This window comes from Thunnus maccoyii, chromosome 8, assembly GCF_910596095.1.
Source record: "Thunnus maccoyii chromosome 8, fThuMac1.1, whole genome shotgun sequence".
Taxonomy (NCBI): domain Eukaryota; kingdom Metazoa; phylum Chordata; class Actinopteri; order Scombriformes; family Scombridae; genus Thunnus; species Thunnus maccoyii.
In genome coordinates this window covers 24,228,577-24,255,239 of record NC_056540.1, presented here as the reverse complement: position 1 = coordinate 24,255,239, position 26,663 = coordinate 24,228,577, and the positions used below count along the sequence as shown (strand labels likewise).

The 26,663-nt window shown below is 39.4% G+C and overlaps 1 protein-coding gene across 1 annotated transcript; it reads left to right on the top strand.

The window, feature by feature from the left end:
- The first annotated feature begins 18,464 nt into the window (after positions 1–18,464).
- Positions 18,465–19,982, top strand: LOC121901458. Its single transcript, XM_042418251.1, has 5 exons — positions 18,465–18,711; positions 18,811–19,161; positions 19,342–19,482; positions 19,581–19,636; positions 19,764–19,982. The coding sequence occupies exons 1-5, from the start codon at positions 18,465–18,467 to the stop codon at positions 19,893–19,895; spliced, it is 927 nt and encodes a 308-aa protein (XP_042274185.1). The 3' UTR covers positions 19,896–19,982.
- The last annotated feature ends 6,681 nt before the right edge of the window (positions 19,983–26,663 follow it).

Sequence of the window (26,663 nt, the reverse complement as noted above, 5' to 3'; positions counted from 1 at the left end):
CACTTGCGTCAGCACTTTCACAATTGTCTCATTCAAAAGAATGATGGTCTCATCCAGATCCTTGTGGCATCTTCTCACAGCAACTATCATTAAAAAGCAAAAACCCCTGTCTACTCCTGTAAATGGTTGTGATGATACAATCATGTAATGTTATTGCATTTGCCTTGATGAACAGGTCAAACAGTTGTGCTCAGTTGTGCTCAGACTTCAGACTGAGAGTGGGACAGGAAGAAGAGCCCCTTTTGAATTCACAACTTATTTTAAAAGAGGAACCACAATAATACTAAACTTTCCATACATTGTTCCAGTAAACAAACTGTAACTAAGCGTGTGTGTTTGTGTGTTTGTGTGTGTGTATGTGGTTGTGCATGCGTGCGCAAGGGTAAAGTATAAAGTACAAAGCAGGACACAAAGCACATAAAAGTATTCATCACAGGACTTTTGAATTTTGTAACTGTTACTTCTCCTCTGTGCACTCTCTCTGTATTTCACTGTGTATTTGTCTTATGCAGCGTCAGGGTGACTGTAAGGTCAAAGAGAGAGCAATGTGTGTTCCTGTTCTGACTAGGGTGTTCACCAGTGAGTTAGCCAAGGTTTTCTTTATGTTAATTAAGTTGGTATTTTTACTCTAAGTGAAAAGCTTCTAGTCTAGTCTCTCTGTCATAAACATGCTGCCTCACAGCAGCAAGGTCTTGAGTTCACATTTCGGCCCTGATTCTTTATTCGCTGAATTTAATTGGGCTTTCTCCCAGATTCACCTCCCTCTCTCAGATCAAAACATGCAGTTGCTTCACCTTAACCATGTCTTAACTATGCTGTAAAAAATGGCATCAAACATTTGAAGTCAACATTGTCTTCATCATTGATGTAATCTTGGGTGTTTGTGAAAAGACTCAAAATCAAGACAATAAATTCAGACAATCTATTTCAGGGATTTTAGAAACCAGGTCACATCCCCCCATAAATATGGTAGTGCTACAGTGAATGACAGTGAGACAGAGCAATACGTACAAAACAGTACAATGTACTGTATTGTGCTAAAAGAGTAATCCATTGATTTAGTATTGCACTCATAACATTATCAGACTCTCGACGGATAGTTAAAAAAAAGGATGACAATTGATGCAGCACAACCAGAGATATCGTATTTTTTATTCCATACATTTGTCGTCCTTGTCAAAACCTCATGCCTACATTACCCACAATGCAAATTGACTTGATTCACTTGACTGTGCAGATCAGGGTGCATTATGCAAGTAGTGGTTAATGTAGCCTTTAGCCACTAGGCTCAAGCAGAGATGAGCAGCTGGCTACAGAGGCCTGGTAAACTCACTTCTTTCTAACTCCACAGCCTGAGAATTTTTTCATTTTCAAACCTAGTAGTCTTCAGCCCCAACTGATGCTGACTCAAGTGACATTACTTGAGGTAATTTATGAAACTCTGTGAAGCATCCCCTGCAGCCACAAAACGCTTTTTATACAAACTTTTTTCACTCATGAAGTAGTACTCCCCAACACATGTAAACAGACTTTGATGTGTAAAATTGGTGGAGTTCCCCTTTAAGGGAAATGGGGCACATATACTTGATACATGACCCCACAGGATAAAATGATATTTAAGTTGGAAATATTTGTGTGTGGCTTCAACAGCTTGGATGGCATTTTCACACAAGCCTATCAGCAGAAAAGTCCATCTATATATTGACAGTGGGAGATTATTTCACATCAAGATCAAGTGAAATAAGAGCCATGATATTTAAAAAAAACTTTCTTTTGTTTTTGTACCTTATATTTACAGCAGAGATATTGTAAACAAAAGATCTGTCATGTTTACTGTAAGTGGCAGTTATAGAAACCCACAATGAGAATCAAATATGAGATGAGAGGGGTTCATGCTGGTTTTGTGTCATGTGTTTTGAAAGCTAGTCAAGATTATTTCCACTGTGGTACAGTGAAACATCAACGTAGTTAGAGGCCAATCAGGTTGCTCTGAAATTGTTCCCTCCCACTTGATATGATTACATTGAGGCGAATCCTCTTCTAATACAGTATGATTTAACTGCAGTCTCAAGTGGATTAACAGGAAAATGCTGATCATACTTTATTTACTGCTAATGCACAGAGTTGGGCGTAAGTATATGTAGAAAGGTCAGATTTACTCCAGATATACAGTATATTTAAAGTATTGTCATCTTCTTACAGTAACTTAGGAGACAGTGTATATGATTCTTGTTTAATGTCTTCTCAGGATGTGCAGACGATTGGATCTATGAGACACAGACTGTTGGTGTTAGACGTTATGTGACAATGACATGTCCCCGCAAGTTCGCTGAAACCTTGCTTTGGATCAAACTTGTTTCTGGAAATGTGCCTCAGGTCTTCGGAAGACCATATGGCTCTGAGGATGATCCTCGCATTACAGCCAAACGAGAATCTGGAAAATTTGTTCTGCGTATTACTCAAGCAAAGCTTAGTGATACTGGAGTTTACTATTGTGTGACAACACCACAACAAGAGTTGATATTTTTGAGAGGAACACATCTAAAAGTTGAAGGTAAATACATCAAAGCGTCTATCGTAATTTACATAAAATTTCCAGACTTGAACATATAAATTAATCTTTGAAGTTTTTATCCTTTTTTCAATTTCCAAGGACCAAGACCAGATACAGATATCACCACAGTCCCTCCATCTGAGCCAGTGCGTCCAGGAGACTCTGTGACTCTCCAGTGTTCAGTCCTCTCGGCAAACAAAACATGTCTAGAAGAACACAGTGTTTACTGGTTCAGTGCCAGTTTGGATAAATTTAACGCCAGCTTTATTTATACTCATGAAAACAGTAATGATCGAAGTGAGAAGAGTCTTGACATTCAGTCTTTACAGAAATGCGTCTACGACTTCTCCAGGAACAATGTCAGCAGCTCTGATACTGGGACTCACTACTGTGCTGTGACCACATGTGGGGAGACACTGAGTAGAAATGGAACAAAACTCAACACTGAAGGTAACTGCATCAAACAATATTTCTATCTAATGTGGGAATTACCCTATTTATGTCTAGTTTGTATCCTTAATGTACTTTAACATCTTATTAAATAACATAAATAATAATTTAAAAAAATAATTAATTACACCTTTATTCGTTCTAAACTTTCATTATTTGCACCTTTTCATACTGTTTCAGCAGTCAACATCTGTGATTTGCAGAAGGACAATACAGTTCTCTTTCTGCTGTGTGCTGCTCTGGCTCTCAGTCTGATTGTTATAGTCGTTCTCATTTATTCAATCAAGAAAATCAAGAAAAAATCTTGTGACTGTTGTAACAGTAAGAGAAGTCACTCATACATTGATTAATCAAACATATTTGGCAAAATTAGATTCACATGATTCTTATGAGTGTTGTGTTTTTATTTTATAATACAGCTGCAGTTGATCTGCACACAAATACTGCAGCCAGTGGTGTTCAGCAAAGTTGGCAGGTAAGGTATACAAGCATAAAATGTAGCTGGAAAGCTTATCAATATGTTTTTCTCTCTAAATAAATTTTGACATCTTCTATTTCACTTTTGAGACATATATTTCTTATATGTTTTATATTATACTCAGAGAGACGAGGACTCATTGGTTTATTCTGCACCAACCTTCATAAGCAAATCTCGCAAATCCAGGACAAGGGATAGAAAAACTGCAGAGGAAGATATCATCTACACTGATGCCAGTGCTCTCAGGTTGAATTAACAGTCTAAACACAAATTTGATGCTTATATAATGTTTGTATGGCACATTGTGTGGGAGATATACTGATGTACACATTCAGCTCTTGAGTTGGTGAATTTTTTTTTTTTGTTGATAATCTGCAACATGTATTATATTTACTTTTGCCATTTCATTTATACATGTATATACTGTATATGTTTAAGGAAATGAGTTCTTGGTGATAGACCTATAGAGTAGGTGTCCCACATCTATGAATGTTTGTTTTATTGTGTGAGTTTTTATCAGAGTGTATATTTCGTATTTTTAAGTCTATTAATTTCCTCCATGACCCACATCTGTTTCAATGCCATGCCAAAGTATTGCATTAAAATGAATTGGTGGTTGTGTAGCTGTGCTTTCTTCTTAATTAAGAAATATACATTATGACAACAGATACCAAACTAATGATTAAATTAAGAACACAACGTTTAACCTTTACTGCACTATTCTTTCCCAAACACTTTTTTACATCTTTTTTACATTCTCATCTATCTTAATTTTAGCCATGATGTGTTTATTTTAAAAATCACAATCAGTGTAGTTTGCCTCTAGTTTAATAAAGTTTGACTGACTGACTGAATGTCTTGTTTAATGATGAACTAGTGCAGTGTCTGTTCAGAACGGGCCGATTGCTTGGCTTCCAGCCGCTAATTCAAAGCATAGAAAAATTAACACAGTTGATGTGAGGTGTGAATGAGTATATACACCAACAACATGAAAGAACTAACATTATATTATATACAGATGTTATAAATAATTAATACTCTGACAGTAAATAGATATTCTTTTCTCATTTCAAGTAAAATAAGGGCTGCATTTAAAAAATAAAACAATGTGCATCCTAAAATGAAGTGGATCAATCGTATTGGTCTCTTAAAATGTTTCTATTTTCTGTCTGGAAGGCATAGTGGGTATGTTTGCTCCAAAGATTTGTGCTTTGTCTGTCGGGGCGCTCCACAATCGCCACATTCTCGGATCATAAGAGACAAACTGGTTTTGAACTGCCCGTTGGAAGTATTTACTTTGTTTTAGGCGCATAACTACAGTCATTATGTATTGTGTTCTGAGCGCTTCCAAAACGCGCGTGACCTACACTCCACCATGTACCTGAACGCCTCCTGTGTAGACACAACAGTTGACTCACTGCTGCTACTGCTGCTAAATGTGCTGCTCACACTGTGTTTGCTCAAAAGATTTGTACTTTGTCTGTAAAGGCACTTCACAATAGCCATGGTCGCGGAACATATGAGACAAACTGGTTTTGAACTGCCTGTGGAAGTATTTCCTTCGTTTTATGCGCGTAACAGTCATTGTGTATGATGCAATTCAATGGTAATGATGATGATCCCTGATAATGTGAAGACTGCAAATACTTGGTTTCAATCACTGCTAAGTCTTACGGCTGTACCGGTTACTACCACTCCAAAATACTAAAAGCCTTGATTGCCAACAACAGGATCTGGGCCTCACTCGACTACGTGACCCTCTTCCTGTGTTGCTATTGATGCACTGAGTTCAGTGTTGGTTTCAGTTCATTTAGATTAACAAATAGACGCAGACAGAAACTAGACCAAAAGTTGCTTCAAACAGTAGCATGCCATTCTCATACGTCCATATCTCTACTCTCATCTCCTGGTGTCTGCTCTCTAATATGTGACAGACACATATTAGATAAGACCTGCCCTCTTGAAGCTTAGCAACCTATCACAAATGACAAATGGCAACCTGTGACCATGAGATATGAATATGAAAATAGAGCTTATGACTAAATACAGGCAAAAGAAACTGCATTCCTGTAGGCGTTTGTTTGAGGTCAGGTGGTCAGAGTTCGGGGGTTCTTGGTAAATCTGATATTAACTGTACTGAAAAAAACACTGCAGGGTTAATGGTAAACAAGTAATAACCTTCACTAATCTTGTAAGCAGCCTGGATAGTTAGCATATCTGGATAGATAGCATCACAAACTTCTTTAACACATTATGACAGAATAATTAAAGTTATATGTTAACAGTAACCTGCTACATTGATGGTCAGTTGTCCATGTTGAAACATCCCAGCTCATACTGTTGATACTTGTCATAGGCTTATGTATATTTGGTTGTTGTTTAGGACCACTGAAAAGTGTCATTAGTTTTTGTCTTTGTAAGGCTGCATTCACACCAAATGTATATGTATATATATATATATATATATATATATATATATATATATATATATATATATATATATATATATAAATTCACACACACACATATATATATGTGTATATATATATAGAGAGAGAGAGAGAGAGGGAGGGAGAAAGAGAGAGAGGAGACAGAGAGATTGGTGAATTATCATGTGTACATATGGATTAAGTCAACTTTGACTTGGTAGCCACTCCTTCCCTTCCTTTCATCTCTCTTCCCTCCCCTTTCTGTTCCCTCCTTCCCTCTGCTGTCCGTAACCGTGGAGCGGCCCATGCCAGAATGAAAAATGCCGACAGTCCCACACAGAAGCCCTGCATGTAGGGAGAGCAGCAGCACTGAAGTGACTGTCAGTGGGAGAGAGCATCATATCAGCATGGGTTCTGTTCAACAGCGCCCCACCTGAATGTGTCAGTGGAGTTCACTGGCCCCTCCCACCACTGTTCATGTTCATGTGTTCTGCTGTGTTGAAAATGTTTTAATAAAACAAATGACATTTTCCATCAAAGAGCAAAATCCTCCACCCTTCCCTCTACCACCTCTCAGGCCCTCCATGACACTGTGATGATAGCGGCCCAGCCTGCTTCATTCAGCTCATCACAGAGGCTGAGTAAGAGTGCACAGCCTCTGAACGAGTGCAGAAAGCACTCGTTCAGCTGGCACCCCTGCCTCTCTTCCCACCGTTAGGGAAGCAGATGGGGGGCGGCCTCATTCAACTACGTGCTATGCTAGCCGGGAAAAGCTCAGCGCCAAGACCATGCACGAGTGCTATGTTAGGCACGATGTTGTGAGAAAGAAACACATCCCACCCGACACAGTGACACAGAGAAGCAGATCTGTCTCTCACTGTGCTCCCTGGCATCATCTATTAGACCAGCTAGCACAGCTCATCTCTCCAGCTAATGGTGATGAGTCTAACGGTGATGCATCTAATGGTGATGCATCTAGCAATGTTACCTCTTCACTGAGGAATAAAGCTTTGTGCACACACATTGGGCGGGGAGAGGACACTACATGTCTACTTAGTGTCAACACTGTCTCCCGCTGATCTTGTCGTCATCCCTCATGGGACCAGCACACACAGCTTATTTCTCGGGTTAATGATGGCGTGGCCAGCAGCATTATCTCCCCCTTAAGGAGTAAAGCAACAGGCTCGCACACAAACCAAGGAGAGGAGATGTCATGTCTGTTTCACTCAGGGGTGCTGACTTCATGTTAAGAGGCAGCCCTCTGGCAAACAAGTGGGGGCTGCACCCCGAGGTGGTGCAGAAGATTTGGAACCGGTTCAGGAGAGTGGATGTGGACCTGTTTTCCAGTCAAAACAACACCCACTGCCCGCTCTGGTTCTCCTCCAAGAGGATCCATCCCTGGGGGTGGATGCGTTTGCATGTGCGCCTTGGCCGAGAGGCTGCTTTACATCTTTACTCCTCTTTGTCTCATTCCCCCTCTGTTGGAAAGAGTGAGACAAGAGCAGCTGTCAGTCATCCTGATAGCCCTGGACTGCCATTCAGTGCTGTGGTAAGCAGAGATGACCCAGATGTTGGCAGCCCAGCCCTGGCCCATCCTTCAAGTTTGGGGGGCTCTGTCGCAGGAGGCCGGCTTGATAGGTGCGCTGCCCACATTGGGCCAATCTCTCGAGACTTGGCTCCTGAGAGGGACAGGCTAACAGACAGATGGTGAAGACCAGTCCAGGCGGCGAGAGCAGGATCCACCATTGCTTGCTAAAAGCAAAGTGATTGAGATTCAAATGCTGGTATGAGTAAAGGAGATTAGACCTCCTGACATGTGCAGTGAGAAAGGTTTTCTACAATATCTGGTTGAAAAGGGGCTGATTCATGCCACTGTTAAAGTATATGCAACAGCTGTTTCCTCCTGTCATGAGGGTTTTTGGGAGTTAGGAGACAACACTTGGTGATGACAGCCTTGCTGATTACGCTGACTTCAGCTAAGAGAGTTATTATGACCGTGTATTTTACCTTTTGGTTCCATGGTTTTATGAAGGGTAAGTGAAGTGGAGGTGCTTGATATTGAAGATGTGCCAGTGGGCATTCATATGGAAAACAGCCTTGCATTAAATAAAGCAGGGGGTTAGTGCAGGTGTGTTGCTTTAGATAACAGAGAGATGATGAAATACAATCCTGGAGCTCATTTCACAAAGTGTGCAATATGCAAGCTGAAATTTACAACATTCCCTCTCTTTAATTTGGACACATTTCACTTATCAAAACAGCGTCATACTTGCGACCCATGCGTGATGACTAAATGTATCTTCAATTTTGTAAGCAACAAGAATTTTTGTAATGTGATGCAATGATGAAGGATTTTACTGCCCTGGAAGGTTGAGCCAGGTTCAGCTTTTTTGCCAGGCCACTTGCATCAGCACCTTCACAATGGTCTCATTCAAAAGAATGATGGTCTCAACCAGATCCTTGTGGCATCTTCTCACAGCAACTATCATTAAAAAGCAAAAACCCCTGTCTACTCCTGTAAATGGTTGTGATGATACAACCATGTAATGTTATTGCATTTGCCTTGATGAACAGGTCAAACAGTTGTGCTCAGTTGTGCTCAGACTTCAGACTGAGAGTGGGACAGGAAGAAGAGCCCCTTTTGAATTCACACCTTATTTTAAAAGCCAAACCACAATAATACTAAACTTTCCATACATTGTTTGTTCCAGTAAACAAACTGTAACTAAGTATGTGTGTATGTGTGTGTGAAAGTGTTACTTCTCCTCTGTGCATTCTCTCTGTATTTCACTGTGTATTTGTCTTATGCAGTGTCAGGGTGACTGTAAGGTCAAAGAGAGAGCAATGTGTGTTCCTGTTCTGACTAGGATGTTCACCAGTGGGGTAGCCAAGGTTTTCTTTATGTTAATTAAGTTGGTATTTTTATTGTAAGTGAAAAGCTTCTAGTCTAGTCTCTCTGTCATAAACATGCTGCCTCACAGCAGCAAGGTCTTGAGTTCACATTTTGGCCCTGATTCTTTATTCACTGAATTTAATTGGGCTTTCTCCCAGGTTCACCTCCCTCTCTCAGATCAAAACATGCAGTTGCTTCACCTTAACCATGTCTTAACTATGCTGTAAAAAATGGCATCAAACATTTGAAGTCAACATTGTCTTCATCATTGATGTAATCTTGGGTGTTTGTGAAAAGACTCAAAATCAAGACAATAAATTTAGACAGTCTATTTCAGGGATTTTAGAAACCAGGTCACATCCCCCCATAAATATGGTAGTGCTACAGTGAATGACAGTGAGACAGAGCAAGATGTACAAAACAGTACAATGTACTGTATTGTGCTAAAAGAGTAATTCACTGATTTAGTATTGCACTCCTAACATTATCAGACTCTCAACGGATAGTTAAAAAAAAGGATGACAATTGATGCAGCACAACCAGAGATATCATATTTTTTATTCCATACATTTGTCGTCCTTGTCAAAACCTCATGCCTACATTACCCACAATGCAAATTGACTTGATTCACTTGACTGTGCAGATCAGGGTGCATTATGCAAGTAGTGGTTAATGTAGCCTTTAGCCGCTAGGCTCAAGCAGAGATGAGCAGCTGGCTACAGAGGCCTGGTAAACTCACTTCTTTCTAACTCCACAGCCTGAGAATTTTTTCATTTTCAAACCTAGTAGTCTTCAGCCCCAACTGATGCTGACTCAAGTGACATTACTTGAGGTAATTTATGAAACTCTGTGAAGCATCCCCTGCAGCTAAAAAACGCTTTTTATACAAACTTTTTTCACACATGAAGTTGTACTCCCCAACACATGTAAACAGACTTTGATGTGTAAAATTGGTGGAGTTCCCCTTTAAGGGAAATGGGGCACATATACTTGATACATGACCCCACAGGATAAAATGATATTTAAGTTGGAGATATTTGTGTGTGGCTTCAACGGCTTGGATGGCATTTTCACACAAGCCTATCAGCAGAAAAGTCCATCTATATATTGACAGTGGGAGATTATTTCACATCAAGATCAAGTGAAATAAGAGCCATGATATTTAAAAAAAACTTCCTTTTGTTTTTGTACCTTATATTTACAGCAGAGATATTGTAAACAAAAGATCTGTCATGTTTACTGTAAGTGGCAGTTATAGAAACCCACAATGAGAATCAAATATGAGATGAGAGGGGTTCATGCTGGTTTTGTGTCACGTGTTTGGAAAGGTAGTCAAGATTATTTCCACTGTGGTACAGTGAAACATCAACGTAGTTAGAGGCCAATCAGGTTGCTCTGAAATTGTTCCCTCCCACTTGATATGATTACATTAAGGCGAATCCTCTTCTAATACAGTATGATTTATCTGCAGTCTCAAGTGGATTAACAGGAAAATGCTGATCATACTTTATTTACTGCTGATGCACAGAGTTGGGCGTAAGTATATGTAGAAAGGTCAGATTTACTTCAGATATACAGTATATTTAAAGTATTGTCATCCTCTTACAGTAACTTAGGAGACAGTGTATATGATTCTTGTTTAATGTCTTCTCAGGATGTGCAGACGATTGGATCTATGAGACAAAGACTTTTCGTGTTGGAAATGATGTGACAATGACATGTCCCCGCAAGACAGCTGGAACCTTGTTTTGGATCAAACTTGTTTCTGAAAATGTGCCTCAGGTCTTAGAAAGAACGTATAGCTTTGATCATCTATTTACAGCCAAACAAGAACCTGGAATATTTGCTCTGCATATTACAAAAGCAAAGCTTAGTGATACTGGAGTTTACTATTGTGTGAAACTATCACAACAGTTGGAATTTTTGAAAGGAACATATCTAAAAGTTGAAGGTAAATACAGCAAAGCGTCTATCGTAATTTACATAAAATTTCCAGACTTGAACATATAAATTAATCTTTGACGTTTTTATCCTTTTTTCAATTTCCAAGGACCAAGACCACATACAGATATCACTACAGTCCCTCCATCTGATCCAGTGCGTCCAGGAGACTCTGTGACTCTCCAGTGTTCAGTCCTCTCGGCAAACAAAACATGTCTAGAAGAACACAGTGTTTACTGGTTCAGTGCCAGTTTGGATAAATTTAACGACAGTTTTATTTATACTCATGAAAACAGTAATGATCGAAGTGAGAAGAGTCTTGACATTCAGTCTTTACAGAAATGCGTCTACAACTTCTCCAGGAACAATGTCAGCAGCTCTGATACTGGGACTCACTACTGTGCTGTGACCACATGTGGGGAGACACTGAGTAGAAATGGAACAAAACTCAACACTGAAGGTAACTGCATCAAACAATATTTCTATCTAATGTGGGAATTACCCTATTTATGTCTAGTTTGTATCCTTAATGTACTTTAACATCTTATTAAATAACATAAATAATAATTTAAAAAAATAATTAATTACACTTTTATTCGTTCTAAACTTTCATTATTTGCACCTTTTCATACTGTTTCAGCAGTCAACATCTGTGATTTGCAGAAGGACAATACAGTTCTCTTTCTGCTGTGTGCTGCTCTGGCTCTCAGTCTGATTGTTATAGTCGTTCTCATTTATTCAATCAAGAAAATCAAGAAAAAATCTTGTGACTGTTGTAACGGTAAGAGAAGTCACTCATACATTGATTAATCAAACATATTTGGCAAAATTAGATTCACATGATTCATATGAGTGTTGTGTTTTTATTTTATAATACAACTGCAGTTGATCTGCACACAAATACTACAGCCAGTGGTGTTCAGCAAAGTTGGCAGGTAAGGTATACAAGCATAAAATGTAGCTGGAAAGCTTATCAATATGTTTTTCTATCTAAATAAATTTTGACATCTTCTATTTCACTTTTGACACATATATTTCTTATATGTTTTATATTATACTCAGAGAGACGAGGACTCATTGGTTTATTCTGCACCAGTCTTCATAAGAAAATCTTGCAAATCCAGGACAAGGGATAGAAAAACTGCAGAGGAAGATATCATCTACACTGATGCCAGTGCTCTCAGGTTGAATTAACAGTCTAAACACAAATTTGATGCTGATATAATGTTTGTATGGCACATTGTGTGGGAGATATACTGATGTACACATTCAGCTCTTGAGTTGGTGAATTTTTTTTTTTTTTTTTGAATAACCTGCAACATGTATTATATTTACTTTTGCCATTTTATTTATCCATGTATATACTGTATATGTTTAAGGAACTGAGTTCTTGGTGATAGATCTATAGAGTAGGTGTCCCACATCTACGAATGTTGGTTTTATTGTGTGAGTTTTTATCAGAGTGTATATCATGTATTTTGTCTATTAATTTCCTGCATGACCAACATCTGTTTCAATGCCATGCCAAAGTATTGCATTAAAATGAATTGGTGGTTGTGTAGATGTGCTTTCTTCTTAATTAAGAAATATACATTTTGACAACAGATACCAAACTAATGATTAAATTAAGAACACAACGTTTAAACGTTGTGTTCTTAATTTAATCATTTGACTGACTGACTGAATGTCTTGTTTAATGATGAACTAGCGCAGTGTCTGTTCAGAACGGGCCGATTGCTTGGCTTCCAGCCGCTAATTCAAAGCATAGAAAAATGAACACAGTTGATGTGAGGTGTGAATGAGTATATACACCAACAACATGAAAGAACTAACATTATATTATATACAGATGCTATAAATAATTAATACTCTGACAGTAAATAAATATTCTTTTCTCATTTCAAGTAAAATAAGGGCTTTATTTAAAAAATAAAACAATGTGCATCCTAAAATGAAGTGGATCAATCGTATTGGTCTCTTAAAATGTTTCTATTTTCTGTCTGGAGGGCATAGTGGGTATGTTTGCTCCAAAGATTTGTGCTTTGTCTGTCGGGGCGCTCCACAATCGCCACATTCTCGGATCATATGAGACAAACTGGTTTTGAACTGCCCGTTGGAAGTATTTACTTTGTTTTAGGCGCATAACTACAGTCATTATGTATTGTGTTCTGAGCGCTTCTAAAACGCGGGTGACCTACACTCCACCATGTACCTGAACGCCTCCTGTGTAGACACAACAGTTGACTCACTGCTGCTACTGCTGCTGCTAAATGTGCTGCTCACACTGTGTTTGCTCAAAAGATTTGTACTTTGTCTGTAGAGGCACTTCACAATAGCCACGGTCTCGGAACATATGAGACAAACTGGTTTTGAACTGCCTGTGGAAGTATTTCCTTCGTTTTACGCGCGTAACAGTCATTGTGTATTATGCAATTCAATGGTAATGATGATAATCCCTGATAATGTGAAGACCGCAAATATTTGGTTTCAATCATTGCTAAGTCTTATGGCTGTACCGGTTACTACCACTCCAAAATACTAAAAGCCTTGATTGCCAACAACAGGATCTGGGCCTCACTCGACTATGTGACCCTCATCCTGTGTCGCTATTGATGCACTGAGTTCAGTGTTGGTTTCAGTTCATTTAGATTAACAAATAGACGCAGACAGAAACTGGTGGTCAGAGTTCGGGGGTTCTTGGTAAATCTGATATTAACTGTACTGAAAAAAACACTGCAGGGTTAATGGTAAACAAGTAATAACCTTCACTAATCTTGTAAGCAGCCTGGATAGTTAGCATATCTGGATAGATAGCATCACAAACTTCTTTAACACATTATGACAGAATAATTAAAGTTATATGTTAACAGTAACCTGCTACATTGATGGTCAGTTGTCCATGTTGAAACATCCCAGCTCATACTGCTGATACTTGTCATAGGCCTATGTATATTTGGTTGTTGTTCAGGACCACTGAAAAGTCTTTGTAAGGCTGCATTCACACCAAATGTATATGTATATATATATATATATATATATATATATATATATATATATATATATATATATATATATATATATATATATATATAAATTCACACACACACACACACACACACACACACACACACACACACACAGTGAATTTCTGTGTGAATTTTGATATATACATATATATATATATATATATATATAGAGAGAGAGAGAGAGAGAGAGAGAGAGAGAGAGAGAGAGGGACAAAGAGAGAGAGTAGACAGAGAGATTGGTGAATTATCATGTGTACATATGGATTAAGTCAACTTTGACTTGGTAGCCACTCCTTCCCTTCCTTTCATCTCCCTTCCCTCCCCTTTCTGTTCCCTCCTTCCCTCTGCTGTCCGTAACCGTGGAGCGGCCCATGCCAGAATGAAAAATGCCGGCAGTCCCACACAGAAGCCCTGCATGTAGGGAGAGCAGCAGCACTGAAGTGACTGTCAGTGGGAGAGAGCATCATATCAGCACGGGTTATGTTCAACAGCACCCCCCTGAATGTGTCAGTGGAGTTCACTGGCCCCTCCCACCACTGTTCATGTTCATGTGTTCTGCTGTGTTGAAAATGTTTTAATAAAACAAATGACATTTTCCATCAAAGAGCAAAATCCTCCACCCTTCCCTCTACCACCTCTCAGGCCCTCCATGACACTGTGATGATAGCGGCCCAGCCTGCTTCATCCAGCTGATCACAGAGGCTAAATAAGAGTGCACAGCCTCACTCGTTCAGCTGGCACCCCTGCCTCTCTTCCCATCGTTAGGGAAGCAGATGGGGGGCGGCCTCATTCAACTACGTGCTATGCTAGCCGGGAAAAGCTCAGCGCCAAGACCATGCACGAGTGCTATGTTAGGCACGATGTTGTGAGAAAGAAACACATCCCACCCGACACAGTGACACAGAGAAGCAGATCTGTCTCTCACTGTGCTCCCTGGCATCATCTATTAGACCAGCTAGCACAGCTCATCTCTCCAGCTAATGGTGATGAGTCTAACGGTGATGCATCTAATGGTGATGCATCTAGCAATGTTACCTCTTCACTGAGGAATAAAGCTTTGTGCACACACATTGGGCGGGGAGAGGACACTACATGTCTACTTAGTGTCAACACTGTCTCCCGCTGATCTTGTCGTCATCCCTCATGGGACCAGCACACACAGCTTATTTCTCGGGTTAATGATGGCGTGGCCAGCAGCATTATCTCCCCCTTAAGGAGTAAAGCAACAGGCTCACACACAAACCAAGGAGAGGAGACGTCATGTCTGTTTCACTCAGGGGTGCCGACTTCACGTTAAGAGGCAGCCCTCTGGCAAACGAGTGGGGGCTGCACCCCGAGGTGGTGCAGCAGATTTGGAACCGGTTCAGGAGAGTGGATGTGGACCTGTTTTCCAGTCAAAACAACACTCACTGCCCGCTCTGGTTCTCCTCCAAGAGGATCCATCCCTGGGGGTGGATGCGTTTGCATGTGCGCCTTGGCCGGGAGGCTGCTTTACATCTTTACTCCTCTTTGTCTCATTCCCCCTCTGTTGGAAAGAGTGAGACAAGAGCAGCTATCAGTCATCCTGATAGCCCTGGACTGACTCCATTCAGTGCTGTGGTAAGCAGAGATGACCCAGATGTTGGCAGCCCAGCCCTGGCCCATCCTTCAAGTTTGGGGGGCTCTGTCGCTGGAGGCCGGCTTGATAGGTGCGCTGCCCACATTGGGCCAATCTTTCGAGACTTGGCTCCTGAGAGGGACAGGCTGACAGACAGATGGTGAAGACCAGTCCAGGCAGCGAGAGCAGGATCCACCATTGCTTGCTACAAGCAAAGTGATTGGGATTCAAACGCTGGTATGAGTAAAGGAGATTAGACCTCCTGACATGTGCAGTGAGAAAGGTTTTCTACAATATCTGGTTGAAAAGGGGCTGATTCATGCCACTGTTAAAGTATATGCAACAGCTGTTTCCTCCTGTCATGAGGGTTTTTGGGAGTTAGGAGACAACACTTGGTGATGACAGCCTTGCTGATTACGCTGACTTCGGCTCAGAGAGTTATTATGACCGTGTATTTTACCTTTTGGTTTCATGGTTTTATGAAGGGTAGGTGAAGTGGAGGTGCTTGAAATTGAAGATGTGCCAGTAAGTGGGCATTCATACCGAAAACAGCCTTGCATTAAAAAAAGCAGGGGGTTAGTGCAGGTGTGTTGCTTTAGATAACAGAGAGATGATGAAATACAATCCTGGAGCTCATTTCACAAAGTGTGCAATATGCAAGCTGAAATTTGCAACATTCCCTCTCTTTAATTTGGACAAATTTCACTTATCAAAACAGCGTCATACTTGCGACCCATGCGTGATAACTAAATGTATCTTCAATTTTGTAAGCAACAAGAATTTGTGTAATGTGATGCAATGAATACTTTTTTGCCAGACCACTTGCGTCAGCACCTTCACAATGGTCTCATTCAAAAGAATGATGGTCACTGGTCTCATCCAGATCCTTGTGGCATCTTCTCACAGAGACTATCATTAAAAAGCAAAAACCCCTCTTGTAAATGGTTGTGATGATACAATCATGTAATGTTATTGCATTTGCCTTGATGAACAAGTCAAACAGTCGTGCTCAGTTGTGCTCAGTTGTGCTCAGACTTCAGACTGAGAGTGGGACAGGAAGAAGAGCCCCTTTTGAATTCACAACTTATTTTAAAAGCTCAACCACAATAATACTAAACTTTCCATACATTGTTTGTTCCAGTAAACAAACTGTAACTAAGTGTGTGTGTGTGTGTGTGTGTTTGTGTATGTGCGTGTGCATGTGTGCGCAAGGGTAAAGTATAAAGTACAAAGCAGGACACAAAGCACATAAAGGTATTCATCACAGGACTTTTGAATTTTGTAAGTGTTACTTCTCTGTTCACTCTCTCTGTATTTCACTGTGTATTTGTCTTATGCAGTGTCAGGGAATCCTTCATTTGACTGTAAGGTCAAAGAGAGAGCAATGTGTGTTCCTGTTCTGACCAGGGTGTTCACCAGTGGGGTAGCCAAGGTTTTCTTTATGTTAATTAAGTTGGTATTTTTACTGTAAGTGAAAAGCTTCTAGTCTAGTCTCTCTGTCATAAACATGCTGCCTCACAGCAGCAAGGTCTTGAGTTCACATTTCGGCCCTGATTCTTCCCAGGTTCACCTCCCTCTCTCAGATCAAAACATGCAGTTGCTTCACCTTAACCGTGTCTTAACTATGCTGTAAAAAATGGCATCGAACATTTGAAGTCAACATTGTCTTCATCATTGATGTAATCTTGGGTGTATGTGAAAAGACTCAAAATCAAGACAATACATTCAGACAGTCTATTTCAGGGATTTTAGAAACCAGGTCACATCCCCCCATAAATATGGTGGTGCTACAGTGAATGACAGTGAGACAGAGCAAGATGTACAAAACAGTACAATGTACTGTATTGTGCTAAAAGAGTAATTCACTGATTTAGTATTGCACTCATAACATTATCAGACTCTCGATGGATAGTTAAAAAAAAAGGATGACAATTGATGCAGCACAACCAGAGATATCGTATTTTTTATTCCATACATTTGTTGTCCTTGTCAAAACCTCATGCCTACATTACCCACGATGCAAATTGACTTGATTCACTTGACTGTGCAGATCAGGGTGCATTATGCAAGTAGTGGTTAATGTAGCCTTTAGCCGCTAGGCTCAAGCAGAGATGAGCAGCTGGCTACAGAGGCCTGGTAAACTCACTTCTTTCTAACTCCACAGCCTGAGAATTTTTTCATTTTCAAACCTAGTAGTCTTCTGCCCCAACTGATGCTGACTTAAGTGACATTACTTGAGGTAATTTATGAAACTCTGTGAAGCATCCCCTGCAGCCACAAAATCCTTTTTATACAAACTTTTTTCACACATGAAGTAGTACTCCCCAACACATGTAAACAGACTTTGATGTGTAAAATTGGTGGAGTTCCCCTTTAAGGGAAATGGGGCACATATACTTGATACATGACCCCACAGGATAAAATGATATTTAAGTTGGAGATATTTGTGTGTGGCTTCAACAGCTTGGATGGCATTTTCACACAAGCCTCCCTATCAGTAGGAGATTATTTCACATCAAGATCAAGTAAAATAAGAGCCATGATATTTAAAACAACTTTTCTTTGTTTTTGTACCTTATATTTACAGCAGAGATATTGTAAACAAAAGATCTGTCATGTTTACTGTAAGCGGCAGTTATAGAAACCCACAATGAGAATCAAATATGAGATGAGAGGGGTTCATGCTGGTTTTGTGTCACGTGTTTTGAAAGCTAGTCAAGATTATTTCCACTGTGGTACAGTGAAACATCAACGTAGTTAGAGGCCAATCAGGTTGCTCTGAAATTGTTCCCTCCCACTTGATATGATTACATTAAGGCGAATCCTCTTCTAATACAGTATGATTTAACTGCAGTCTCAAGTGGATTAACAGGAAAATGCTGATCATACTTTGTTTACTGCTGATGCACAGAGTTGGGCGTAAGTATATGTAGAAAGGTCAGATTTACTCCAGATATACAGTATATTTAAAGTATTGTCATCCTCTTACAGTAACTTAGGAGACAGTGTATATGATTCTTGTTTAATGTCTTCTCAGGATGTGCAGACGATTGGATCTATGAGACAAAGACTTTTCGTGTTGGAAATTATGTGACAATGACATGTCCCCGCAAGACAGCTGGAACCATATTTTGGTTCAAACTTGTGTCTGAAAATGTGCCTCAGGTCTTCGGAGGACCATATGGCTCTGAGGATGATCCTCGCATTACAGCCAGAGCAGAACCTGAAAAATTTGTTCTGCGTATTACAAAAGCAAAGCTTAGTGATACTGGATTTTACTATTGTGTGACAACACTACAACAACAGTTGATATTTTTGAGAGGAACACATCTAAAAGTTGAAGGTAAATACATCAAAGCGTCTATCGTAATTTACATAAAATTTCCAGACTTGAACATATAAATTAATCTTTGAAGTTTTTATCCTTTTTTCAATTTCCAAGGACGAAGACCACATACAGATATCACTACAGTCCCTCCATCTGATCCAGTGCGTCCAGGAGACTCTGTGACTCTCCAGTGTTCAGTCCTCTCGGCAAACAAAACATGTCTAGAAGAACACAGTGTTTACTGGTTCAGTGCCAGTTTGGATAAATTTAACGCCAGTTTTATTTATACTCATGAAAACAGTAATGATCGAAGTGAGAAGAGTCTTGACATTCAGTCTTTACAGAAATGCGTCTACAACTTCTCCAGGAACAATGTCAGCAGCTCTGATACTGGGACTCACTACTGTGCTGTGACCACATGTGGGGAGACACTGAGTAGAAATGGAACAAAACTCAACACTGAAGGTAACTGCATCAAACAATATTTCTATCTAATGTGGGAATTACCCTATTTATGTCTAGTTTGTATCCTTAATGTACTTTAACATCTTATTAAATAACATAAATAATAATTTTAAAAAATAATTAATTACACTTTTATTCATTCTAAACTTTTATTATTTGCACCTTTTCATACTGTTTCAGCAGTCAACATCTGTGATTTGCAGAAGGACAATACAGTTCTCTTTCTGCTGTGTGCTGCTCTGGCTCTCAGTCTGATTGTTATAGTCGTTCTCATTTATTCAATCAAGAAAATCAAGAAAAAATCTTGTGACTGTTGTAACGGTAAGAGAAGTCACTCATACATTGAGTAATCAAACATATTTGGCAAAATTAGATTCAAATGATTCATATGAGTGTTGTGTTTTTATTTTATAATACAGCTGCAGTTGATCTGCACACAAATACTGCAGCCAGTGGTGTTCAGCAACGTTGGCAGGTAAAGTATACAAGCATAAAATTTAGCTGGAAAGCTTATCAGTATGTTTTTCTCTCTAAATAAATTTTGACATCTTCTATTTCACTTTTGACACATATATTTCTTATATGTTTTATATTATACTCAGAGAGACGAGGACTCATTGGTTTATTCTGCAGCAAACTTCACAAGCAAGAAATGCAAATCCAGGACAAGGGATAGAAAAACTGCAGAGGAAGATATCATCTACACTGATGCCAGTGCTCTCAGGTTGAATTAATAGTCCAAACACAAATATGATGCTGATATAATGTTTGTATGGCACATTGTGTGGGAGATATACTGATGTACACATTTCAGCTCTTGAGTTGGTGAATGTTAAATAACCTGCAACATGTATTATATTTACTTTTGCCATTTCATTTATACATGTATATACTGTATATGTTTAAGGAAATGAGTTCTTGGTGATAGACCTATAGAGTGGGTATCCCGCATCTATGAATGTTGGTTTTATTGTGTGAGTTTTTATCAGAGTGTATATCATGTATTTTTAAGTCTATTAATTTCCTCCATGACCCACATCTGTTTCAATGCCATGCCAAAGTATTGCATTAAAATGTATTGGTGGTTGTGTAGATGTGCGTTCTTCTTAATTAAGAAATATACATTATGACAACAGATACCAAACTAATGATTAAATTAAGAACACAACGTTTAACCTTTACTGCACTATTCTTTCCCGATGTTCAACACTTTTTTACATCTTTTTTACATTCTCATCTATCTTAATTTTAGCCATGATGTGTTTATTTTAAAAATCACAATCAGTGTAGTTTGCCTCTAGTTTAATAAAGTTTGACTGACTGACTGAATGTCTTGTTTAATGATGAACTAGTGCAGTGTCTGTTCAGAACGGGCCGATTGCTTGGCTTCCAGCCGCTAATTCAAAGCATAGAAAAATTAATACAGTTGATGTGAGGTGTGAATAAGTATATACACCAACAACATGAAAGAACTAACATTATATTATATACAGATGTTATAAATAATTAATGCTCTGATAGTAAATACATTTTCTCTTTTCAAGTAAAATAAGGGCTGCATTTAAAAAATAAAACAATGTGCATCCTAAAATGAAGTGGATCAATCGTATTGGTCTCTTAAAATGTTTGTATTTTCTGTCTGGAAGGCATAGTGGGTATGTTTACTCCAAAGATTTGTGCTTTGTCTGTCGGGGCGCTCCACAATGGCCACATTCTCGGATCATATGAGACAAACTGGTTTTGAACTGCCCGTTGGAAGTATTTACTTTGTTTTAGGCGCATAACTACAGTCATTATGTATTGTGTTCTGAGCGCTTCTAAAACGCGGGTGACCTACACTCCACCATGTACCTGAACGCCTCCTGTGTAGACACAACAGTTGACTCACTGCTGCTACTGCTGCTAAATGTGCTGCTCACGCTGTGTTTGCTCAAAAGATTTGTTCTTTGTCTGTAGAGGCACTTCACAATAGCCACGGTCTCGGAACATATGAGACAAGCTGGTTTTGAACCGCCTGTGGAAGTATTTCCTTCGTTTTACGCGCGTAACAGTCATTGTGTATTATGCAATTCAATGGTAATGATGATAATCCCTGATAATGTGAAGACTGCAAATATTTGGTTTCAATCATTGCTAAGTCTTATGTCTGTACCGGTTACTACCACTCCAAAATACTAAAAGCCTTGATTGCCAACAACAGGATCTGGGCCTCACTCGACTACGTGACCCTCTTCCTGTGTCGCTATTGATGCACTGAGTTCAGAGTTGGTTTCAGTTCATTTAGATTAACAAATAGACGCAGACAGAAACTAAACCAAAAGTTGCTTCAAACAGTAGCATGCTATTCTCATACGTCCATATCTCTACTCTCATGTCCTAGTGTCTGCTCTCTAATATGTGACAGAAAAATATTAGATAAGACCTGCCCTCTTGAAGCTTAGCAACCTATCACAAATGACAAATGGCAACCTGTGACCATGACATATGAATATGAAAATAGAGCTTATGACTAAATACAGGTAAAAGAAACTGCATTCCTGTAGGCGTTTATTTGAGTTCAGGTGGTCAGAGTTCGGGGGTACTTGGTAAATCTGACATTAACTGTACTGAAAAAAACACTGCAGGGTTAATGGTAAACAAGTAATAACCTTCACTAATCTTGTAAGCAGCCTGGATAGTTAGCATATCTGTCCCTCTCTCTCTCTCTCTCTCTCTCTCTCTCTCTCTCTCTTTCTCTGTTGTTGCTGCTGTTGTTTTTCCTGCTTTGCCAGATTTGGTGTGAATGCGGCCTAACCCTGTGTCTAGACAGCAAGTGTGTCAGACATGTTTTTCATGCGTATGTAATCTATGAAGCTGTATGCACCAGCATTCATTTATGCTTCAAGTCTATTTTCCTCCATTTTACACGCATCACCTGAACGCCTGCAGTGTAGACACAGATGGAGCACTCGCTGCTGCTGCTGCTCATGCTACGTTTACTGTGTAGACACAGGGTGAAGCTGGACCTCTGGTCTTTGGGGTTTTTGATAGGAACACCAGCTTGTGTCACAGTCCAGACTCAATGAGCTAAACAAAGACAGAGGAACAAAACACAGGATTATAAGTAATTTGACCCATATGTTTTTCAAAACTAAAATAAATATAACTCAAAGTCCTCCTCCACTCAAAAATGTATTTTACTTATTGTTACGGTTGGATGTTTGAACTTCACTGTGCAAATTTATTTATGTGCAGAGTTTGATACTAGAAAGTTTGATACTAGAAAGCTGTCAGAGGGAGAGTTTCTCTGTGATTAATTAAGAGGAAAGTTTCTCTGTGCTCACCGAAAAAAACTTTCCACTTTCAGTTGATGAATGTGAAACAGCCACCGGTGAGTCAAACCAATCAGCATCCTATGAGAATTCTTGCATGATTTCATGATCTGGCAAATCCAGCTGCCTTGCAAGGTAAGACAGTTATAAGCAGTGATAGACAGATGGTTCATCCTATCAACTGCCAAGTATTTTTTCAAAGTGCAGTTTCCAGGGACGACTTCTCAGATGGTTCTGTGTACAAACCATCTGGCATGCAAGGTTGTGTTCCTGTAGGTAAGGAGATGCATGTCTGTTGATAGATTTGTATGTGAGTAACAAGACTTTGTAGTCAACCCTTAAGGAGACAGGGAGCCAGTGCAGTGAAAAAAGAATTGGTGTTATATGTTCGTGTATTCGCACTCTCATCTGGCAGCACTGTTCTGAATGTACTGGAGCCTCTGGATGCTCCTGCCAGGGATCCCTGTTAAGAGTGCAATGCCGTAGTGCAGTCTTGAGGAGATAAAGGTCAGGACAAGTTTCTCTGCATCTTACAGGGTTAGAGAGGGGCAGAGTTTAGAGAGATTTCTAAGAGGGTAGAAAGAAGTTTTGCACAGACGTCTTAAATGGTCATCAAAAGTCAGCTGAGGGTCAGACCTAACACCCAGATTAGTGACTGAGGAGGAAAGGGGGATGTCCTGGCTGTCAGGTGAGATGATGTATGGGGGATGACTGAATCTGGTGTGGAGAGCCAATAAGGAGAGCTGCAGTTTTGCTGCTTTTTAACTGGAGGAAATTTCTGCTCATCCAGTCTTTATCTCCTTAAGACAGGTGCTGAGGCATTACATGGCTGCAGAAGGGCTTGGGGCAGTTTTGATGTACAGCTGGGTATCATCAGCATAGCAATGGAAAGACATCCCATGTCTGATCATGAGACATCCAAGGGGGAGCATGTAGAGAGTAAACAGGATGGGGCCAAGAACTGATCTTTGTGGAACACCACAGGTGACAGGGAGAGGTCCAAACCTGCATCCTCCCAGTGAAACATACTCAGTCCTACCAGAAAGGTGACCAAACAAGTATTGACAAGATATCTATCTTCTCCCTAAATGCCCTTGTTTGAGCGTCGTCTGTAGGTACTCTATTCATTACATGGTGATTTTGTGATTTGGTTGTTCTACGATTAGTTTACTGCTAACCAAGCTACCCATTACACTAGCTGGAATTTTTAAATGTGGGAGTTGTAATCATCATGATAATGTTGTGAAAACCAATCATTTTTAAGATGGGAGTACATCTTACACATATCAAATGAGACACTTTGCCAATTGCAACACTACACATGTTGTTTATTGACTGGAGTGCCCCTGTGATTGTTTCTATGTAGGATGAACATAAAGAGGACTAAAAGACAGAATTGCTGAACAGAAAAATGCAGAAAATAAGCACAAAAAATGTTGATTATGCTATGGCTTCACATTATGTGCGAACGCAACATGGCAACCCCAATACACTGAGAGTCATGGTGTTAGAAGTCATTGAAAAAGACACTATAGGGGGCAACCCACATAAAATACTACTCCAACACAAGACGTTTTGCACTGTACACCTGAAAGCAACTAAATACACCGGTCCCAATGCTTACTTCAGGTATATATATATATATATATATATATATATATATATATATATAAATTCACACACACACACACACACACACACAGTGAATTTGTGTGTGAATTTTGATATATACATATATATATATATATATATATATATATAGAGAGAGAGAGAGAGAGAGAGAGAGAGAGAGAGAGAGAAAGAGAGAGAGTAGACAGAGAGATTGGTGAAATATCATGTGTACATATGGATTAAGTCAACTTTGACTTGGTAGCCACTCCTTCCCTTCCTTTCATCTCCCTTCCCTCCCCTTTCTGTTCCCTCCTTCCCTCTGCTGTCTATTGATCATGCATCACTTCCTTGTTTTTGGCTTGCACATTTATAGAGAACTATCCTCCCACTCAACTCATTACTGTAATACACTATAGGTGTGTAAGCTATTGCTGACAATGACCCTGATAAAGGTCGACCCTATGTGGGTCACAAAACATATCCCAGACTATATCCCACCCATGTATTTCCCAACTGCACTATATAACAACCTGACTTTATAATGAGCTTTCATTTTCTGCACAGACTGAAGGTGGAGATGATCTGAACTATGCTGGGTTGCATTTCTCTAAAACAAAAGCTACAAGAGGTCGGAAGAAAAAAGAGTTGACTGATGAAAGTGTTTACGCTCAAGTTAAACGCTGACAACTTGAGGTTTGGTTAACAGGACTGACCTTTGACAGTCTATGTAAATAAATGTATTTGATTTCCTTCTAACTTTGTTGAGAGTGAGCATACATATATAAGTGCCCATATTCCTTTATGCATGTATACATATAGGCACATATCTTCATTTAGATGCCTATACATATATGCAATACATATCTAAATGTATACATGCTCACATAATTGCTCTTTATGTTCTATGTTGTGTATTTACATTGTGGGGTGTTGTCCTAGAAATATTTACTCCATGTCCATTGTTTTATGAAAGAATAAATGTACATATTTGTTGATTTTTGAAACTTGTTGAGGCTGATTACAGCCTACAATGTTTTTGTTTCACATTATTGCATTCTACTTTCTATATTAATTATACACATATACTTTGCAGTATATAGGATGCAACACTAAAAAGAGACACAATATTTACACTTCAGCTTTAAAATGCTTCATCTATGTTGCAAGTTGTTTATTTGTTCAGGTTTGGAGGCAGTAACTACAGTAACTTATAGTGCAATAAAATGGGATATAAAATGGCATAAGTATGTAGGAAGGTCAGATTTACTCCAGATATGTATTTAAAGTATTGTCATCCTTTTACAACAGAGGGCGAGACAGAGAGAGAGAGGGAAAGAGAGAGATAGCATTAGAAGGTGTATATGTTTCTTGTTTAATGTCTTCTCAGGGAGCAATCATTTGTGTAACATGATATGATGAAGGATTAACTGCTCAGGAAAGTTGAGCTAGATTCTTCTTTTTTGCCAGAGCACTTGCATCAGCACCCTCACAATGGTCCCATTCAAAAGAATAATGATCACTGGTCTCACTCAGATCCGCCTTCTCTTAGCAACTATCAATAAAAAGCAAATACCTCTGTCTACTTCTGTAAATGGTTGTGATGATACAATTGTGTATTGTTACTGCACTTGCTTTGGTGAACATGTAAAACAGTTGTGCTCAAGCCCAGCTTCCTGAGACTTCAGACTGAGAGTGACACAGGAAGAAGGGCCCCTTTTGAATTCACACCTTATTTTTAAAGCCCAACCACAACAATGCTAAACTTTCCATACATCATTTCTTTCAGTAAACAGATTGTTACTAAGTGTGTGCGTGTGTGTGCGTGTATGTGCATGTGTGTCCGTGCACAAAGAGAAAGTATAAAGTACATAGCAGGACACAAAGCACATAAAAGTATTCATCACAGGGCTTTTGAATTTTGTAACTGTTACTTCTCCTCTGTGCACTCTCTGTATATTTCACTGTGTATTTGTCTTATGCAGTGTCCGGGAATCCTTAATTTGACTGTAAGGTCATTTTTTGATGCCAGAGCTCTTTGTGTTGTTGTGCTGGAGAGCAATGTGTGTTCCTGTTTCTGTTCTAAGTAGGGTGCTATGTTAAGTTATTAAGTTGGTATTTTTACTGCAAGTGAAACGCTTATTAACTATTGTCGTAGTTTTGTCATAAACATGCTGCCTCACAGCAGCAAGGTCTTGAGTTCACATTTCGGCCCTGATTCTATATTTGCAGAATTTAATTGTGATTTCTCCCAGGTTCTCTGCCCTCCCTTAGATCAAAACATGCAGTTGCCTAACCTTTACCATGTCTTAAACCGTGTTGGGCAAGTTACTGAAAAATAGTAATTAGTTACACTTACTTCTCTCAAAAAGTAATTGAATTACTTTACCAATTACTGCATATGAAAAGTAATTAGTTACAAGGGAACATATCTTTTGTGTTACTTTTAACGCAAAAGTGTAATGCGTCCCAAAATCTCAGATTTCAATCCGCTTCGTTTTCACCACAGCCCCAAATCAGTTCAGTTCAATCCTATTTAATTTCACAAATACAAAAGAATGGCAACTCAAAAGTCCACTCTGG